Source organism: Protopterus annectens, chromosome 16.part0 (assembly GCF_019279795.1).
Source record: "Protopterus annectens isolate FY-2018-M chromosome 16.part0, PAN1.0, whole genome shotgun sequence".
In the NCBI taxonomy this organism is placed as follows: Eukaryota; Metazoa; Chordata; order Ceratodontiformes; family Protopteridae; genus Protopterus; species Protopterus annectens.
In genome coordinates, this window is record NC_056750.1 from 514,908,169 (window position 1) to 514,929,057 (window position 20,889).

General features: G+C 43.4%; 1 protein-coding gene across 1 annotated transcript in view; it reads left to right on the plus strand.

The window, feature by feature from the left end:
* The window catches only part of GLE1 (GLE1 RNA export mediator), a 1,828,321-nt gene that overhangs the window by 450,785 nt on the left and 1,356,647 nt on the right, over nt 1-20,889 (plus strand). Inside the window, exon 4 of the mRNA XM_044058440.1 lies at nt 13,853-14,001. Coding sequence (XP_043914375.1) covers nt 13,853-14,001 — 149 coding nt within the window. The remainder of the gene's footprint in view (nt 1-13,852; nt 14,002-20,889) is intronic.

Sequence of the window (20,889 nt, forward strand, 5' to 3'; positions counted from 1 at the left end):
AAAGGAGGCCTATCTGCGCATCCCAATAAGGGACTCCTGCAGGAAATATCTACGGTTCAGGACAGGATCTATGTATTATCAGATGTTCTTCTTGTTTTACTGTTGCAGTCATCACATTTGGGTTATCTGCCTGCAGGTAGCCCTCAGCCGGCGTGAATACCAGAGTCTTCAGATTTCGGCGTCAGATGCTGTCTCTTCTTCCATGACGTCAGGTCGTCAGGGGTATAAGACATGCAGCCAAAGCCATTACCCCAGTCTTTCTTGCCGTGTGGTGCCCGAAGCAGAAGCATTTCGCAAGTGTCGGTCGGCCGTCTCCTGAAATTTTCGTTTTCGAGTTTCAGACCCGAAGTCTTCAAAAAAAAAATAAGTACCCCGTTGGGTATCCTTTTTCTTGCTTTAACCGATGTCAGTAAAAGTTAGCAATTGTCTTGCCTGTGGAAAGCAAATACCTAATAGAGATTTTCATTCGTACTGCTTCCCCTGTTTAGCCCTAGACCACGACGTTCCTCGCTGTCGGTTATGTGCCTTGTTCAACGCCCAAACTATTCGTTGTCTGGCTATTTTTGCAGCGAATTACTTTCGTACTCTATCTGCGTACTCTGAAATGGCTTTAAGTCATCCGACTACCGATCTTCTGAAAAAATGTAAGGATAAAGACAGAGACAGATTGCATAGGTCCAAAACTGCTGACAACGCTTCAGTTAAGCTAGTCGCCAGTGCGCTGGTACTCAGGCGCTTTTGCAGCCCCTGATACCCACTACTTCTATTTCGCAGGCCTCTACTGAGACCCATTCGGATGCTGCGAGATGCTTCTACAACTATGGAACCTGCGGATGTCTCTACCTTGGATGGGTCCAGAGCCACTGTGCAGGCACCGGCTTCTGAGGGTTTATTCAGGCCTACAGACATTCGTATTAAACCAACGCCATCGGTTTCATCCAGGTCAAAAACTCGCACTACGCCTAGAAAACCGACAGCCAAACTGCATGCTCAAGCCCATAGGCTTCAAAAACAAATGCTTAGAATGGCTGAAGACCTTATTACCTTAATTAGGGGAAGCCAACCTTCCCCCTCTAAGAGACCTAGAACTGAATTTCCATGTGATTCTTCTGATCAGGAATCTGATTTTTCTGCTCCTTCTGATTACCAGGATTTGCCCTTTTCTACTTATGAGGATTCTGATGCAGAGGATTCCGTTCCCTCTGCCTCCCCTCCAGAAGATCGTTCTTTCGGTGAAACCTTGCATACTCTTAGGGAGCATTTCCACTGGGAAAGCCAGGATTACTCTGAGTCATATCTCTCAACCTGGAAACATCAAAAATCTGGACAAAGGCCCATGAAAAATAGGTACAAATCTGTACGCTGATTAATATAAAATTTGCATATATAATTATGTAACCTCACCCACTCCGATGGAATTCTGGGCTACCAACTTTCAAATGCAAACTTAAGAACGGACAACCAAAATATCGCCCCAGAGTCCCCCTGCAACCATTCCAATGTCTTATTACTTGGCTATTTCGCCCCATTTACCATAAACACTGTAATGTGCATACTGCTTTACTTCTACAATAATTTGGATTTTATTTTACATTTTATATTAGAAACATTAGTAGATATCTGCTAAACAAAGCAATACAGTCTCACAATGAAAACAGACTTGGCATTAAAACTTCACTGCCCTTGAAACTCACATTCTCTGAAACGGCTTTGAAACCCACATCCAAAGAAAATGCATCTGGCCAGTGGTGAATAAAGATAACCTGTGGGCTGTTTTCAAGTCATAGGCCTCTTGCACATGAAACATACATGTGTTCTTTGACACATCTTCCTGACTGTATTAAATTATATTCCTTGTATAACACAGCGCACTTGTTAGAGCATGTTTTAAATTTGTTTTGAACATTTTTCCAGTAAGCAATGAAACAAAATGCATGAACCAATAATGACAAACTGCCCAATCCAGAACATTTCCATCACAAGTCTACTGTAACTTCTATAATACACCAGTATCAACAAATATGCAAAATCTCTGCAAGTAAGAGTAATCTAAATAATTCCACATTAAAGAGAGATCTGTAACTGATGAAGCTGTTGCTGCTAGCAAACAACTTAATATTTCATTGTTTCATCTACAAGTAAAGTGCCTGTTGCCCTTGAAGAATAAATTGCCTATGTTACATTAAAAAATAATAAGCTAGTAATATTTAAATACTGAATGGACGGCAAGCTGATAACAGATTCATAGTTACTAGGTATCTATGCCAAAGGAGGACATTCTCAGGACTGCAGCATTCACTCCTTTTAAAAGTACAACATAGTACAGTATCAGCAACCCATCTACATACTGTGGGAATAGAACCCACAGTCTTCTGCATCAAAAGCAAGTATTCTACCTGTTGTGCTAACAACAACGCAAACAGACTTGGCATAAGCAGCACTAAACTTCTCTCCCCATGAAGAACTATGCAGCACAAGAAATCTGCAAAAAGCCAAAAGTTATTGGGTGGGACAAAGGCCCCCAAAAAACAGGGGCACATTTTAAAGATTGCTTGTATTATCTTGATAAGCTAGAATAAGGTGTTTTTTTGTTATCATGACTTTCCTTAAAGATAGGAAGACTGAAAACTTAAATGGCTATCTTTTAGTGAATTCACTTCTCACTGATTTGCTAGATAACCACACATTTTAAGAGGAACAGACCAAATGTTACATGAGCCAAACATTAAATCAAAAGTGGTGGTATGGGTAGGGAATTCGGGCTCTTGCTCCTTGTACCTAAGGTACAGGGTTTGAGCCTGAGTAACCCTAGCCACCATGTATGCATAACTGGGGCATCACACACACACACACACACACACACACACACACACACACACACACACACACACACTCCTGTTAAGCATTTAGATAGATTCCACACACACCGTTTCTGTTCAGTTCAGCAGCAGAATTACCGGCCCTGGCAGAACAAACATGGCAATACAATTTCCCAGCGAAACAACGGCAGCATCCATTCTGTTAATGTGTGCACAGTCGCACATTAGCACAGCAGCAGTTTCAATGCAGAAATAATGTCCTTTCTGGCTTACGAACTAACTACACAAGTTTCAATACAGAAATAATGTCCATTCTGGCTTACTAACTAGGGCAGCTGAACAAAACATGCACCTTCTGGACTTAAAATAGATTCTACACACACACTCTCCTTAAAGTAGACACTGCTTAAAATGATTCAGCTACAGACAACAGACTGCTGCTTCAATAGATTTCAAATTATGGGCTGGCAGACTGGGTCTGGCACTTTCAGCAAAAATTCTTCACACACAATAATGGATTTCTGTAAATGGAACAGCAGACTCGTCTGGCAGCCATGCTCAAGTAGATTTCCACAGTCCACACACACAAATAGTGGTTTAAGGAGCAGACTTTTCTGCAGCTGAGCCTCCCGTACCATTCACACACACTAAGGAGCAGACTGCAGCATAATCTGGCAGTACATTCACAGCATACACATACTGTTTTTTTTTTTTTTCTTACCTGGGCTGGAGGTCCTGCTGCATGCAGTCGGGTGCTGGGCACACAGACAAAAAAAAAACTTTTTGGAAATGAGTGTTCCCTCCAAAACAGTTAAACGAAGCTGATGTCATTCACACATGCCTCAATCCTCAGTAATTTGTCAATAATTTATCAGAAAACTAAATTTTTTTGAGAAACGGGCAAAAAACATGGGGCAGAAATCTGGACAGTTGAGAGCTATGAGTGCCTGTTATGTGTATAGATGGGCAGGTAGTAGTAACCTTAGTGCGGTGTGTGTCTGAGAGCAATTTGATGAAGTCTATAAATAATGAACCATTATGGGAAGGGTCTGGTCTTCTTTTTAAGATTTGGGGATAAACTGTTGAACAGTTATATTTACATATGTTTTCCTTCTTTTAAAGGAACTACATTTCCTTTAACTAGTATATAACAAATCAGCTCTGTATTATTAACTTGTCTTTGCTTTCATAACTCAGCTAAAATTGTTCAATAATTCTGAGATTGTCTTTCATTCTCAGGCGCATATCAATTTTTGATTGTACAATTTCCTTGTTTAAGTTTTAGCGGCAGTTGCGAGCATATTTGCTCATTTACCTTGTATATCGTATATAGAGTTACCATCTGTACATCTTTTCACAAGTTATTCGCCATTTGGGCACCTGTGACTAAGCATGACCATGAAAAAAGGCAGTAAATATTTCCTTCTAATTAATGCAGAAATATATAAAAAGAACACAGGCATTACACAAAACTGTACATATCAATCATCACATCTAAACTAGCCTTTACTTTTATAATAAAATTAGTTCTACACTGATCATGGATATAGTTTCTCCTGTTAAGAATCATTTGCCTTGAAAAAGTCCTTTTGAGCATTTGCTAGGACAATAATCCTATCCGTGGGCGAATAACTTCGTTAAACTTGCTTTCTTTGTTCTTCGTTTTTGAACAATTTCATAAAGGTCCAGATAGCAGGGAAAATGAATATTTAGAGAAATAAAGAACTTCATCTTAATAAATCAGTTCAACGTGTATGTTATATAACTTTGGAGACCCCGTATAACTAAAGAAAAATAAATCTTCTAAGAAATACAACAGTCAGTCATACTTGATCTGATAAGCAACCCCTAACAACGGGAAGGTGCGCGACGGTGACAGCTTCAGAATGCCAGAACCACGTGACATGAGGGCATCAATGGGGCCTTTCTTCCAAGGTTCTGGGGACCACTGGACTATGACTCAAAATTTGACAACTGTACGCTGCTAGACGAAGAAGCGGCTGAACTACTAGACACACGTTCGTACTTGCGGATATATGCAATAAGGAAATATCTGCAGCTGGAGCAGCTTTAACCATTTCCTGGTAAAGGCACACTGATTGTAATAGGTAAAGTTTATAGTGCAAATACTTACCTAAGACGCTTAGGTCTGTATTTGCACTATAAACTGTACCTATTACAATAGGTTGTGTGTGTGGTGTTGGGGTGCTTAAAGTGACTTAAAGCGGGAATAAGTAATAACAAGCTTTACCTAACAGGTACCACATTCATTACAAGTGCAGTAATACCGGGTTAGTTCGGTCCATCCAATCTTAATTGAAGTCTGGTAACAACCCTCACACTCCCCTACAGAGGTAAAGTTAGCTTAGATCAAGTAAGCAGCTGTTGAGGTTGACTGGAGCTCCTGTGTGAATGATGCTGGGATATGCCATGGGAAAGGTACATTAATAAAATCAATCATTGCATTTTCTAGCTCTTACTCCTGGCAGTTAGTAGACTGACATTATGCATCTCCGATAAAAAACAAAGATGGGATGTGTGAAGTAAAAGGTGAGCACATTTCTTTTAATCTAAACTACGGTAAAACTTGGACTCATTCGGTTCTGAATGGTGGCGACTTCGTGATCTTTGCCCTTGGCAGCTGTAATTTCTATAACAACATAGCTCTAAATTAAATTAAATGTTTCTGTACCTGGGTAGGAGTCGGAGGCAGAAAGACATGCTTAAATTAGCTAGGCAGCCTCGTGAGTCTGATGTCATTGCACCCTGCACATGATGACGTCAGGAGTAAAAAAAAATTAAAAAGAAAACAAAAAACAGGAAATTAAAAAGGCCACTCGGTAATTTGTGGCACCCCAATATTTTGCCCTCAAAACCGGTATTTACTGAGGGATTCGGTATGGTTGAGAGGTTTGCTCTGAGTCCAAAAACAGACTTAGGGAATCCTTACTCCTGCCTCAACACAGGCCTTTAGCTATCCCTCCTCTTCTGGACATTGTAGATGATGCTTTCTTGGAATGTAGCCTTACCCCAGACACTTTACCTCCAGCTCCCAGAAAAGCTGACTCTCACAAGTTCCTCTTCAAGAATCCTTCTGCGGACCCAGAGACCATTTCCCAAGGACGAAAAGACATTAAGGCTACTGCTGCCAAAAATCCTACCCCTTCTGATAGAGATTCTAGAGCCTTAGACAGATAGGGTAAGAAGGTATACACTTCTGCTACTTTGGCCCTTAGGGCTTTAAATTGCCAGTTTCATATGTTAAAGTATCAGCAGCATATTATGGGACTACTTAAAGAGAAAATTATGTTGATTCCTGGCTGTGCTGAACACAAAGATTTGCAAGAGTTAATGTATTCTGTGGTACAAGTTGGTAAACATACTTTGCAATGTGGTTTTGACGCTTTAGAAGCATCTTGCAGGGCTGCTGTCACTGGGTCTGTACTTAGAAGGCATGCTTGGCTTAAGGAGCAAAACCTGCCAGATCATGTTAAAGCTAAATTACTGGATGCTCCCTTAAACCAAGACTGCCTTTTTGGCAACAAAGCAGAAGTCCTCAAAAGGATGGAGGAAAATGCTAAATCTATGCAAACTGTTAAAGATTTCCTACAAGTACAGCCTCCCAGATTCAGTAGGCATTGGCCTTCAAAGAACTGGTCCTTTCCAGCCACTTCCAGGCCTTCTCAGTCCAAACCCAGGAACAGCAGACCACCTAAGCTACAGTCTCAGGCTACACACAGACCTAAGCAGTGGGGGACTCCCACTTCCAAAGCAAGGAGTAGTAAGCCACCCCCCTACAGAAAAATGACACAATGACGTAACCTTAACCATTCCAAGCCCTGCTCTAGTACCTGCTCCCATAGGAGGAAAGCTCTCCCTGCATGCAAAAAACTTGGGAACTCATTACGCAGGACAAATGGGTTTTGAACTTAGTCTCCTCCACTTCCACACACTACCAACCCCAAATGTTTGGCCAGACCTACCCCCAAATCAATGGGTGGAGGCCCAACAGCAGGTTCTCTCACTTCTCAGCATCAGGGCTATTCAACCTGTTCCAGCAGAACAAAGGGGACAAGGTTTTTATTCAAGACTTTTTCTGGTACCCAGAAAAGACAATGCCTGGCATCCTATCCTGGACCGCTCTAGTCTCTACACCTTTCTGGAGGTTCCAAAATTCAAAATGCTAACTCTTCAACAGCTTCTTCCTATGTTAGCCAAGGATGCCTGGTTGGCAACCCTAGACCTAAAGGAAGCTTACCTGCACATCCCAATAAGGGAATCTTGCAGGAAATACCTAAGCTTCAGGGCAGGCTCTATGCACTATCAGCTCTCTGCACTTCCCTTTGGATTATCTACTGCGCCCAGGTATTCAGAGTGTCTAGCTCCAGCCATTGCATTTTGCAGGCAGAGAAATATTCAAATTTACCCATACTTGGACGATTATGTGATTCAGGCAGAAAGCCAAGACTTGCTATTACAACACCTGGCATTCTTAAAACTTCTAATCTCACTGGGGTACACCATTAATGAAAAGAAGTATCACCTTGTACCCTGCCAACAGATTGTATTCCTGGGAGCAAGCTTGAACACAACTTCCCAGATGGCATTCCTCACTCCGGAGAAACAAGTTTATTTGACAACGTACGTCAAACTGTTGGCCATAAAACCCCAGCTATCTGCAAGGAAAATACTGCAAGCCCTGGGGTTCATGGCCTCTTGCATTCTGCTAATGCCATATGCAAGACTGCATATGAGGAAACTCCAGTGGTATCTAAAAAGCCTATGGTGTCAGCATTCTCAGGACCTGGAAACAGTGATTTCTATCATTTCTTGTATAAAGACAGAATTCCCTTGGTGGGCAGAGGCCAGCTACAACAACAAGGGACTCCCTTTCACTCTACCCCCTGCCACCCAATCCCTAACAGATGCATCAGACTGTGCATGGGGGAGCTCACATAGCAGGGCAGTGCATTCAGGGCAAATGGAACCCGAGACAGATGCACCTGCATATCATTCAAAAAGAAATGTTAGCTGTACAGAATACTCTGACAGCCTTCAAAGACTGTATTCTTCCAGGACGACTATTGGTAAAGACAGACAACACCACAGTTATGTGGTACATAAACAAGCAGGGGGGAACCCACTTGTATCCTCTCTGCAGACTAGCCATGACTCTGTGGAGCACAGCCTTGAGCTACCACGTACATCTACAAGCTCAATTCCTGCCAGGCAAACAAAATTCACTGGCAGATGAAATAAGTAGAAATCTCATGGACCCACACGAATGGAAACTAGAACAAAAAATATTCAGTCTCTTGAGGAACAAATGGGGGACTCCAGAGGTAGACTTGTTTGCCTCCCCCAGAACTACCAATTGAACAAATTCTGCACAAGAACTCCCCACAGCCAAGCTTGGAAAGTGGATGCCCTGTTCTTTATCTGGGAAAGCCTCTCAGTTTATGCCTTCCCCCTCTGCCTCTCCTCTCGAAGGTTCTACTAAAGATCAAACAGGACAAGCTAACGACAATACTGATTGCACCAGACTGGCCACTCCAGCACTGGTACCCCCTCTTGCGCAGTATGACACTGCTGCAGCCATGGCTTCAGCCTGAGACCCCTTTCCTGCTGTCGCAGCAGGCAGGCCAGATTCTGCTCCTTCAGCTTCAAACCCTGAACCTTGCAACCTGGCTAATTCCTTGAGCTCTCCTCTAGCATCACTGAGTAAGCAGGAGCTGGATGTCATTCTGGAGGCAAGGAGGCCTAGTGCTAGAAAATCCTATCCTGAAAAGTGGAAAAGATACAGTTCCTGGAGCCAGGCTCAGGGGATGTGCATAATGGGTGCCCATCATACCTCATATTCTACAGTACTTAACAGAAATGCTCCACAAGGGCCTTTCCTTCTCGTCAATTAAAATCCATGCCTCTGCCATTTCAGCACATTATAATACTGAGCCCACCCCTCTTCTCTCACCCCTTGCTAAAACAACTCCTTAGAGGGGCCAAAAATGTAAGACCCCCCCCCCAGGAGAACTCCTGCTCCAGCCTGGGACCTTAACTTTGTAATGGAAAAGCCCCCCCCCCCCCCCCCCCCCCCCTTGAGCCAGCTGAAACAGCAGAGTTGAAATTCCTTTCTTGGAAAACAGCTTTCCTTCTAGCCATCACTTCAGCAAGAAGAGTGTCTGAATTGCAGGCCCTCATGGCAGTGCAACCCTTCATTATATTCCATGCGGACAGGGTTTCCCTCAGAACTAATCCTTCCTTTATGCCCAAGGTGGTGTCTAGTGTGGCCTTAAATCAGTCCATTCATTTGCCTACTTTTTTCCCTAATCCACAAAACAAAGGGGAACGAATACTGCACTCTCTGGACGTGCACAGACAACTTAGATTTTATTTGGACAGTACTAAGCCTCTCAGAAAATCTGAACAGCTGCTAGTTGGCTTTGCTGCAGGGGCAAAGGGGAAGGCCATCTCAAAGCAAACCATTTCCAAATGGATAGCACATTTCATTCATTTCTGCTACAAGAACCATGGAAAACCTACCCCACAGGGGATAAGATCGCATTCCACCAGGGCTGCATCGACCTCTGTGGCTTTTCTCAGATGAGTTCCTACCAGGGACATCCTAGAAGCTGTTTCCTGGAGCACTGTACATACCTTCAGCAAGCATTATCACATGCCTACCTTTTCTAAATCCAGAGCTGGATTTGCCACTGCAGTTTTGCAGGGCTTAATAGCTGGTCCTAATGCTCTTTAACTTCCTCCTCCCTTCCTTAGCTTTGGGAATCAACACAAATGTGATGACTGCAACAGTGAAACACGAAGAACATAGTACAGTTGTGTACACTTACCTTAAATGTAGATGTTTGAGTGTATTCACTGTTGCAGTCCTGGTTAACCTCCCTCCAGCCCCCCTGACTTCTCTTTGCTCTACCTTTCCTTCTTGCTTGGTATGTTTATTTTTTTCTAGTGTATTTGCTTTTTGATGGGGGGTGTACCATACCATATAATTGCTTCCTATTGTGGGGGCACCTGACATGTGGGGCAAGAAAAACTGATGTAATGGTGTCGGCTGCATGTTTTATACCCCTGACATCATGGAAGAAGAGACCGCATCCGACGCAGAAATCCGAAGACTCTGGTATTCAGGCCGGCTGAGGGCTACGTGCAGGCAGATAACCCAAATGTGACGACTGCAACATTGAATACAGTCAACATCTACATTTATGGTAAGTGTATACAGCTGTACTTTCTCTGCACTTTCCTTTGGCTTATCCACTGCTCCCAGAGTTTTCACAAAATGCCTGGCTCCAGCCATTGCCTATTGCAGACAGAGAAGAAATCAAATTTACCCCTACTTGGACAATTTCTTGATTCAGGCAGACAGGAAAAGCTGTTGCAGTGCCTGACATTTGTAAAGGACCTTCTAACTTCCCAGAGGTACAGTATCAACAAAAAGAAATCCAAACTAGTCCCCAGTCAAAAATTGTGTTCCTGGGCGCAAGCTTGGACACAGCATCCCAGATGGCATTCCTTACTCCAGAAAAACAAGCTTATCTGACAGGCTACTTCACTCAAATGGCCACCAGAACCCAACTATCTGCAAGGAATATCATGCAGGCTCTAGGGTTCATGGCCGCCTGCATTCTACTAATTCCATATACCAGACTGCATATGAGGAAACTTCAGTGGTACTTAAAAAGTCTTTGGTGCCACCATTGTCAGGACCTGGAAATTATTATACCTCTGATACCTTGTCTAAGGAAAGAATTCCTTTGGTGGGCAGCAGCAGCATGCAACCACAAGAGGCTTCCCTTTACACAACCCCAAGCTGCTCAGACCCTAACCACAGACACATCAGACTATGCCTGGGGTGCACATCTGGACGGCAGGTACATTCAGGGCCACTGGAGCCCAAAACAAATTCATCTGCACATCAACCAAAAAGAGATGCTAGCTGTTCTGCATGCTCTGACAGCTTTCAGATCCTACTTTCACCAGGGCCCTTACTAATCAAAACTGATACCACAGTGATGTGGTACATAAACAGGGGGAAACCTACTCTTACCCACTGTGCAGGCTAGCCATGACCCTATGGAACATGGCCTCAGCCATGTATATTCACCTGCAAGCTCAATTCCTGCCAGGCAACCAAAACTCTCTGGCAGACAACATAAGCAGAAATCTCCTAGACCCACATGAGTGGCAATTAAACCACAACATCTTCAGCCTTGTGACCCAAAAATGGGGTACTCCGAAGGTGGATCTATTTGCCTCTCCCTTCAATCACTAGCTCAGCAAATTCTGCACCATGGTACCTCACAGCAAGGCCTGGAAATGGATGCCCTATCCTTCCAGTGGGCAAAATTCTCAGTCTATGCATTTCCCCTTCTACCTCTTCTTACAAGAGTATTACTCAGGATAAGGGAGGAAAGACCAAGGACAATTCTGATTGCCCCATACTGGCTCCGCCAACACTGGTGCCCACTACTGCGCAGTCTGTCACCTACCCCAAATCCCTACTCTCCTGACTCAGCAGGAGGGACAATTCTTGCATCCACAGTTGCAGACCCTGAACCTTGCAGCCTGGCTTATCCCTAGACTTCTCCACAATTGGCCAGCCTAAGCAAGCAGTACTGGATGTCATACGTGAAGCCAGACGACCTAGTACAAGGAAATCCTATGCTGACAAATGGAAAAAGTATTGTTCCTGGATTCACACTAAAGGAACGGGTAGAGCACAGCCCTCCTTACTGCTCATCCTGGATTACCTAGCAGACCTACTCCACAGAGGCCTCCTCCTCCTCCATTAAGATCCATGCCTCTGCCATCTCTGCTCATTATAGCACTGAGCCACCTTTCTTTTCTCACCCTCTCATCAAGCAGTTCCTGAGAGGGGCTCACAACTTAAGGCCACCAAGAAGAGCCCCCACCCCTGCTTGGGACCTTAACTTTGTGTTGGAAAAGCACACACTACCCCTCTTTGAGCCTGCAGCGTCAGCAGAGCTAAAATTTCTCTCTTTGAAAACAGCCTTGCTTCTGGCCATCACTTCAGCTAGAAGAGTGTCTGCGCTACAAGCGCTTAAGGCTGTGGAACCCTTCATTATATTTCATGCTGACAGGGTTTCCCTCAGGACTAACTCAACTTTCATGCCTAAAGTTGTGTCCAGTGTGGCTCTCAACCAGTTTGTCCATTTGCCCACCTTTTTCCCTAATCCTGAAAATAAGGGGGAAAGGATCCTGCACTCTTTAGATGTACACAGACAGCTCAGATTCTGTCTTGATAGGGCTAAGCCCTTTAGGAAATCTGACCAGTTACTAGTCAGCTTTGCACCAGGGGCAGAGGGCAAGGCCATATCTAAACAAACCATCTCCAAATGGATAGCGCACTGTATCCATTTCTGTTAAAAAACCATGGGAAACCACCCACTTATGGAGTCAGTGCATTCCACTAGGGCAACTTCAACCTGTACAGCCTTTCTCAGAGGACTCCCGACCAGGGACACTCTGGAAGCTGCTACTTTGAGTTCTGTTCATACCTTCACCAAGCATTACCACCTGCCTATCTTTTCAAAATCCAGGGAGGGCTTTGCAACAGCAGTCCTGCAGGACATACTAGCCATCCCCAACTCTTCTTGACTACCTCCACCCATGCTTCAGCTTTGGGAAGCAACCCAAATGTGATGACTGCAACAGTGAAACATGAAGAACATTGTACAGTTTTGTACACTTACCATAAATGTAGATGTTCGAGTGTATTCACTGTTGTAGTCCTGATTTCCCACCCTCAAGCCCCCTTGTATCTCTCGCTCTCTCTTCCTCACTCCTTATAGGGCTGTTGGTATTTACTTTTTACTGGTGGTGGTTTTCCACCATAACTTAGCTCCCTTTTTGGGGGCTCCTGACATTTGGGGCAAGAAAAACTGATGTAATGGTGTTGGCTGCCTGTTTATATACCTCAGACGACCTGATGTCAGTACTTAAGCGAACCAACCGACACAGAAATTCTAGGCCTCTGGTATTCGTGCTGACTGAGGGCTACCACTGGCAGGATAACCCAAGTTTGATGACTGCAATAGTGAATACACTCTGATATCTACATTTAGGGTAAGTGTACACAACTGTACTTTTCTCTTACACTGCCTCTGCTCATGCTTTGAGCTCTGAGTTCTTGTCATTTAAATTTTGTAATTATTATTTAACTCTTATTGCATTTTTTATATATTTATTTCTCTTGCATTACTAGATTTTCTCTTATGTAAGATCTCTCATTTTATTCCATATCACAGTTAGTGTGACCTTTTCCTCTTCCATGGTGTCGTTCCCATAATTTTTCTTTTTTAGCAATCTCAGGTGTTTCTGTACTACGTCTTTTCTTTATCAGTTGTGTTTTGCTTTTTTCTTTTCTGGATTCATGAATATAGACTGAATCTGCCCTTTGTGCCAGTTTTAATTTCCTTTCATGCACCCCTGTTCATGTTCTTGTAAATGTGTACTTAAGAGGTGATTGATTTGCCAAAAAAAAAAAAAGAGTGAGAGTGTTGTGTTTGGATGAGACATTTGTATGTGCCATGAACTTTTATTTCTCTGACTTGTGCCATGGTTATCCCTTCCTCTTCAGGGTCTTTAGTACTTTATGATGTGGAAAAGTGGATTTGAGCCAGGCTTAGGGAAAGTGTGTGTATATATCAGCTGTGATTTGGCTGGGCAGAAATCAGAGCCTTTGTTGCATTCATTGTGGAATTTGGAAATCTTCTGTGTATCTGAGTTTTCCTGTTTCTCCTCACTGACCTGTTGGTTGATTGGCTATTGTAATTTGTTAATGTATATATGCTATCATTGTGCCTTGATATGGTTGCAAATGTTAACTGAGGAGCAGTCCACTTTGCAAAATGATTGACCTAGACACTGTCTAACATGACTGAAATACTGGAAGAAAAACGTTTTTCATTTTTGTGTATAAAAACTTTGTAAGACGCACACACTTGTCAGACTGCAATGTTTTTCTTTTTTTCTTTTCATCTTCATGTTTGTAGACACGAGTCCAGAAGCATCAGGAACTGCAAGAGAAAATGATACAAGGTGTCTCAGAAATGGCTTCAGAACATCTGAAGCAACGCGTGGAACTAATGGAGCTTAAACAGCGTCAAGACTTCCAGAATATACGAGATGAGATGGAAAAGAGGTAATGCTGAAAACGTTCTAGGTCATTCAATATCTTAAAAAGAAGACTGTCTGCAAGGATAACAACAAATGATGTTCTTCGTGTTTCACTGTTGCAGTCATCACTTTTGGGTTATCTGCTTGCAGTAGCTCTCAGTCGGCCTGATTAACAAAGTCTTGGGTCCTGCGTCAGTTGCTGTCCCTTCTTCCATGACGTCAGGTCGTCAGGGGTATAAAACATGCAGCCAACGCCATTGCATCAGTCTTTCTTGCCTTGTGGTGCCTGAAACAGAAGCAGTTCACAAGTGCCGGTCGGCCGACTCCTGAAGTTTTCGTTTTCGAGTTTCAGAACCGAAGTCTTCAACTAAAGCTAAGTACCCCGTTGGGGAAACTTTTTCTTGCTCCTTACCGATGTCAGTAAAAGTTAATAATTGCATTACTTATGGAAAGCAAATACCTCATAAAGATTTTCATTCGTACTGTATTCCTTGCCTAGGCCCTGACCGCAACGTACCGTGCTGCCAGTTTTGTGCTTTATTTAATCAGCGCACTATCCGTCATCGACATATTTTCACCTCAAAATATTTTGGTTCTTGGTTTAATTATCCAGAAATCTCGTTGGTTAGCCATCCGACTACTGGGATTCTGAAAAAACGCAAGGCTGCTGAGGTCCAAAACTGCCGACGACGCTTCTCCTAAGCCAGTTCGCCGGTACTTAGTGAGGCGCTTTTGCTGCCCCTGATACCCGCTGCTTCTGATTCGCAGGCCTCTACTGAGACCCATTCGGAGTTGGGTATGCCGTGAGATGCTTCAACTATGGAACCTGCGGATGTCTCTACCTTGGATGGGTCCAGAGCCGCTGTGCAGGCACTGGCTTCTGAAGGTGTATTCAGGCCTACGGACTTGCATGTTAAACCAACGCCTCCTTCGTTTAGGCCTAAATTTGTACCATGCCTAAAAAACCAATGCTCAGGCCGCTATGCCTAAAAACAAATTATAAGAATGGCTGAAGATCTAATAACTCTAATCAGGGGAAGCCAGCCACCCCCTTCTAAGAGACCTAGGACTGAAGTTGTTTATGAATCTTCTGACCAGGATTCTGATTTTTCTGATGATCTGGATGTGCCCTTACCTACTTATGAGGATTCTGATGCAGAGAACTGTATCCCCTTTGCTTCCCCTCCAGAGGATTTTTCTTTCGGTGAAATCTTACATACTCTAAGGGAGCATTTCCAGTGGGAAAGCCAGGATTTTTCTGATTCAGAAAAGAGGCTTAGGGATTTCTTACTCCTACCTCAGCATAGGCCTTTAGCTATTCCTCCAGTACTAGATATTGTTGTTGATGCTTTTTCGGAATCTAGTTTGGCCCCCAATTCCTTGCTTCCTACTCCCAAAATATCTTACCGATATTACAGGGTTCCTGATTCACACAAGTTCCTTTTTAAAAGTCCTACTGCGGATCCAGAGACTATTTCACAGGGACCCAAGGGCATTAAGGCTTCTACTGCTAAAAATCCTACCCCTTCTGATAGAGACTCCAGGGCGCTGGATAGATGGGTAAGAAGGTTTACACTTCTGCATCTTTGGCCATTAGGGCTTTAAACTGCCAGTTTCATATGTTAAAGTATCAACAACATGTTATTGGGTTGCTTAAACAGAAAATGATGTTGATTCCTGACTGTGCGGAAAATAAAGAATTACAGGATTTAATGCATTCTGCTGAGCAAGTTGGAAAACATACTTTGCAATGTGTATTTGATTCTTTAGAGGCCTCTTGCAGGGCTGCTGATGTTCTTCGTGTTTCACTGTTGCAGTCATTACATTTGGGTAATCTGCTGGCAGGTTGCCCTCAATTGGCCTGAATAATAAAGTCTTGGGTCATTTGCTGTCTCCTCTTCCATGACGTCAGGTCGTCAGGGGTATAAAACATGCAGCCGACGCCATTTTAATCCGTCTTTCTTGCTGCGTGGTGCTCAAAGCAGAAGCAGTTTGCAAGTGACGGTCAACCGACTCCTGAAATTTTCGTTTTCGAGTTTCAGAACCGAAGTCTTCAAACTAAAGCTAAGTACCCCGTTGGGGAAACTTTTTCTTGCTCCTTACCGTTGTCAGTAAAAGTTAATAATTGTATTACTTGTGGGAAGCAAATACCTCATAAGGATTTTCATTTGTACTGTATTCCTTGCCTAGGACCTGAGCACAACGTACCTTGCTGTCGGTTTTGTGCTAAATTTAACCAACGCACTATTAAGCATTGGTATATTTTTGCTACTAAATACTTTGGTTCAAGATTTAACTATCCTGAAATGTCATCTGTTAGCAATCAGACTACCAGAATTCACAAAAAACACAAAGAAAAAGACAGACAGACCGAGGTCCAAAACCGACGATGAAGCTTCTCCTAAGCCAGTCGCCGGTATTCAGTGAGGTGCTTTCGCAGCCCCTGATACCTGCAACTTTTGAGTCGCAGGCCTCTACCGAGACCCATTAGGAGTCCGGTATGCCATGAGATTCTTCAAGTATTGAACTCGCAGATGTCTCTTCCTTGGATGGGTTTGGAGCCGCTGAGCAGGCACCGGCTTCTGAGGGTGTTTTCAGGCCTCATTATTTGTATATTAAACTGACGCCATCATCAGAAACAAGGCCAAAACCTACATCTATGTCTAAAAAAACCAATGCATGAGCCACGTGCTCAGGCCCCTATGCCTAAAAAACAAATGATCAACATGGCTGAGAATTTAATTACTTTGATCAGGGGTTCCCAATCCCCCCCCCCCAAGAGGCTTAGGCAAGGCACTGATTATGAATCTTCAGATCAGGTTTCCATTTCTTCTTATCAGGAATTTTCTATTTCACCTTATGAGGACTCTGATGCAGAGGAATCCATCCCTTCTGCTTCTCCTCCTGAGGATTTTTTTTTTTGGAGAGACTTTGCATACCTTAAGGGACCATTTTCATTGGGAGAGTCAGGACTTTTCAGAATCCAAAAAGAGGCTTAGGGATTTTCTTCTTCCTCAGCATAGGCCTTTGGATATACCTCCTGTTTTAGACACTGTTGATGTTTTCTCAGAATCCAGCATGGCTCCTGATTCCCTGCCTCTGGCTCCTAGTAAGCCAGACCGATATTACAGGGTTCCTGACTTCCACAAATTTATTTTCAAAAATCCTGCTGCTGACCCTGAAACTATTTCCCAAGGTCCCAAAGGTGTTAAGGCTTCTATAGCCAAAAATCCTACCCCTTCTGATAGAGACTCTAGGGGGCTGGATAGATGGGGTAAGAAGGTTTATACGTCTGCAACCCTGGCAATCAGGGCTTCTGCCAATTTCATATGCTTAAATATCAACAGCATGTTATGGGCTTACTGAAACAGAAAATGATGTTGATTTCTGATTGTGTGGAAAATAGAGTTACAGGATTTATTGCATTCAGCTGAACAAGTTGGAAAGCATACTTTGCAATGTGGTTTTGATTCCTTAGAGGCCTCTTGTAGGGCTGCCGTAACTGGATCTGTGGTAAGAAGGCATGCTTGGCTCAAGGAGCAAAATCTGCTTGATCATGTTAAAGCTAAATTGTTGGATGCTCCTTTACAGCAGGACAGTCTGTTTGGTAATAAGGCAGAAGAGGTTTTAAAAAAGATGGAAACAAAGCTAAATCTATGCAAACTGTAAAAGATTTCTTGCAAGTGCAGCCACCCAGGTTCAGTAGGCACTGGCCTACTAAGAATTGGTCCTTTTCAGTGTCCAACAGAGCCGCTCAGGTCATACCCAGATGCTCCAAAGGCTCCAGGTTTCAGTCACAAGGATCTTACAGGACAAAACAATGGGGTGCCTCCACCTCCAAATCAGGAGGTAGCAAAGCACCACCCTACGATAAACAGTCTCAATGACTTTCCTCTGCCATTTCCAAGCACTTATCTTTTGGCAGCCCCTTTGGGGGGAAAACTAGCACTTCATGCTCAAAATTGGCATCTAATTACCCAGGACAAGTGGGTCTTAAATATAGTATCTCAGGGGTACAGATTTCATTTCCACACGTTGCCAATTCCAAACGGATGGCCAGATCTGCCCCCAAATCAGTGGGCAGAGGCCCAGAAACAAGTCATGTCCCTCATGGATATGGGGGCTATTCAACCAGTACCAGAAAAGGAAAAAGGACAAGGTTTTTATTCAAGACTTTTCCTGGTACCCAGAAAAGACAAATCATAGTGTCCAGTTCTGGACTTATCCATTCTAAATACTTTCCTGAACATTCCAAAATTCAAGATGAGGCTCTACAACAGCTACTGCCTATGCTAGGCAAGAATGCCTGGTTGGTAACTCTAGACTTAAAAGAGGCTTACCTGCATATCCCAATCAGGGAATCTTGCAGAAGATACCTCCGCTTCAAAGCAGGCTATTTGCATTACCAGTTCTCTGCACTGCCCTTTGGCATATCTACTGCGCCCATGGTCTTCACAAAGTGCCTGGCACCAGTAATTGCATTTTGCAGACAAAGAAATATTCAAATTTATCCATATCTGGACGATTGTCTCATTCAGGCAGAGGACGAGGACACTCTTCTTCAACATTTGGCGTTTGTAAAAAGGCTTCTAACATGCCTAGGGTACACCATAAACGAAAAGAAATCACAACTGGTACCCTCTCAAATAATTACATTCCTGGGTGCAAGCTTGAATACAACTGCCCAGATGGCTTACCTCACGCCAGACAAATTCAATTGACAACATACTTCAAACAAGTGGCAACAAAATCCCAGCTTTCTGCAAGACAATTTCTGCAGGCTTTGGGGTTCATGGCATTTTGCATTCTACTAATTCCATATGCAAGACTGCATATGAGGAAACTTCAGTGGTACCTAAAAAGCTTATGGAGTCAACATTGTCACAGCCTGGAAACAATGATTCCTCTCATTCCTTGCCTGCAGCAGGAGTTCCTTTGGTGGGCAGAGGCATATCACCAAAACAAGGGACTGTCATTCTTTCTACCCCCTGCCACCCAAACCCTGAATACAGACTCATCAGACTATGCTTGGGGGGCTCATTTGGCAGAGAGATGCATTCAGGGCGAATGGAGCCCAATTCAAATGCACCTACATATCAACCAGAAAGAGATGCTAGCTGTACAGAATGCTCTGACAGCCTTCAAAGACTTCCTTCATCCAGGACAACTACTGATAAAGATGGACAACACCACAGTTATGTGGTACATAAACAAGCAGGGGGGTACCCACTCCTACCGAGTTTGCAGACTAGCCATGGCCATGTGGAACACAGCCTTGACTCAGTCTATGCCTTTCCCCCCTCTGCCTCTGCTCTCCAAGGTTTTACTAAAAGTCAGACAGGAAAAACCAAAAATTATTCTGATTGCTCCGGACTGGCCTCACCAACACTGGTACCCGCTTCTAAGGAATATGTCACACCTTCCTCCGTGGTACTTGCCTCAAACACCTCATCTATTGTCTCAGCTGAACTATCAAATTCTACACATTCGGCTCCAAACTGTGAATCTTGAAGCATGGCTAATCAATTAATTTCACCAATCACATCTCAGTAAACCTGTGATGGATGTCATTTTGAAGGCTAGAAGGCCTAGGACTAGAAAATCTTATGCTGATAAATAGAAGAGATTCTGTGCTTGGAACCAAGCACAAGGAATAAACACAGCAATGCCCAATATTTAACTGAGATGCTTCACAAGGACCTATCTTTTTCTTCTATAAAAATCCATGCCTCTGCCATCTCGGCTCATTACAACACCTAGAGTCTCCTCTCTTTTTTCATCCCCTGCTAAAGCAGTACCTCAGAGGGGCCAAAAATTTAAGACCTCCCAGGAGAGCACCAACTCCTGCATGGGACCTCAATTTTGTGCTGGAAAAACTCATCCTACCTCCTTTTGAACCAGCTGCTACTGCGGACATAAAATTTCTTTCTTGGAAGACAGCCTTTCTTTTAGCAGTCACTTCAGCTAGAAGGATTTCAGAACTACAGGCTGTCATGGCAGTGGAGCCTTTCATTATCTTTTACCCGGACAGGGTGGCCCTCGGGACCAATCCTTCTTTTATGCCTAAGGTGGTATCCAGTGTGGCTGTTAACCAGACCATTCACCTGCCAACTGTTTTCCCAAATCCGCAGAACAAGGGGGAGCGAATTCTGCATTCATTGCATGTACACAGACAACTAAGATTCTACTTAGGACAAAATCTCTAAGAAGGTCTGAGCAACTACTGGTGGAATTTGCTGCAGGAACAGAGGGGAAGGCTATATCAAAGCAGACTATTTCAAAATGGATAAGCTATTGTATTCGTTTCTGTTACATGCACCATGGTAAACCTATGCCCAAGGGGATCAGATCCCATTCCACCAGGGCTGCTTCTACTTCTGCAGCTTTTCTCAGAGGAGTTCCTACCAGAGACATTCTAGAAGCTGCTACTTGGAGCTCAGTTCATACGTTCACAAAACATTACCATTTACCTCTCTTTTCTAAATCCAGGCCAGGCTTTGCCACTGCAGTAGCTGCTCCTAATGCTGTTTAATTCCATCCTCCCATCCATAGCTTTGGGATTCTACCCAAATGTAATGACTGCAGCAGTGAAACACGAAGAACATAGTACAGTTGTGTACACTTAGAATAAATGTAGATGTTAGAGTGTATTCACTGTTGCAGTCCGGGTTACCTACCCACCAGCCCCCTTTCTTCTCTATTATTATATCTCTTCTTTCCTTCACTATGCTCAAAAGCCTTTGTGGTGTATTTGCTTTTAGTTGAAGGTAAATTTTTTGTGTTCTAAAATACATGCCTATATATATATATATATATATATATATATATATATATATATTTTTTTTTTTTTTTGCTCCCCATTTGGGGGGCACCTGACATCTGAGGCAAGAAAAACTGATTAAAATGGCGTTGG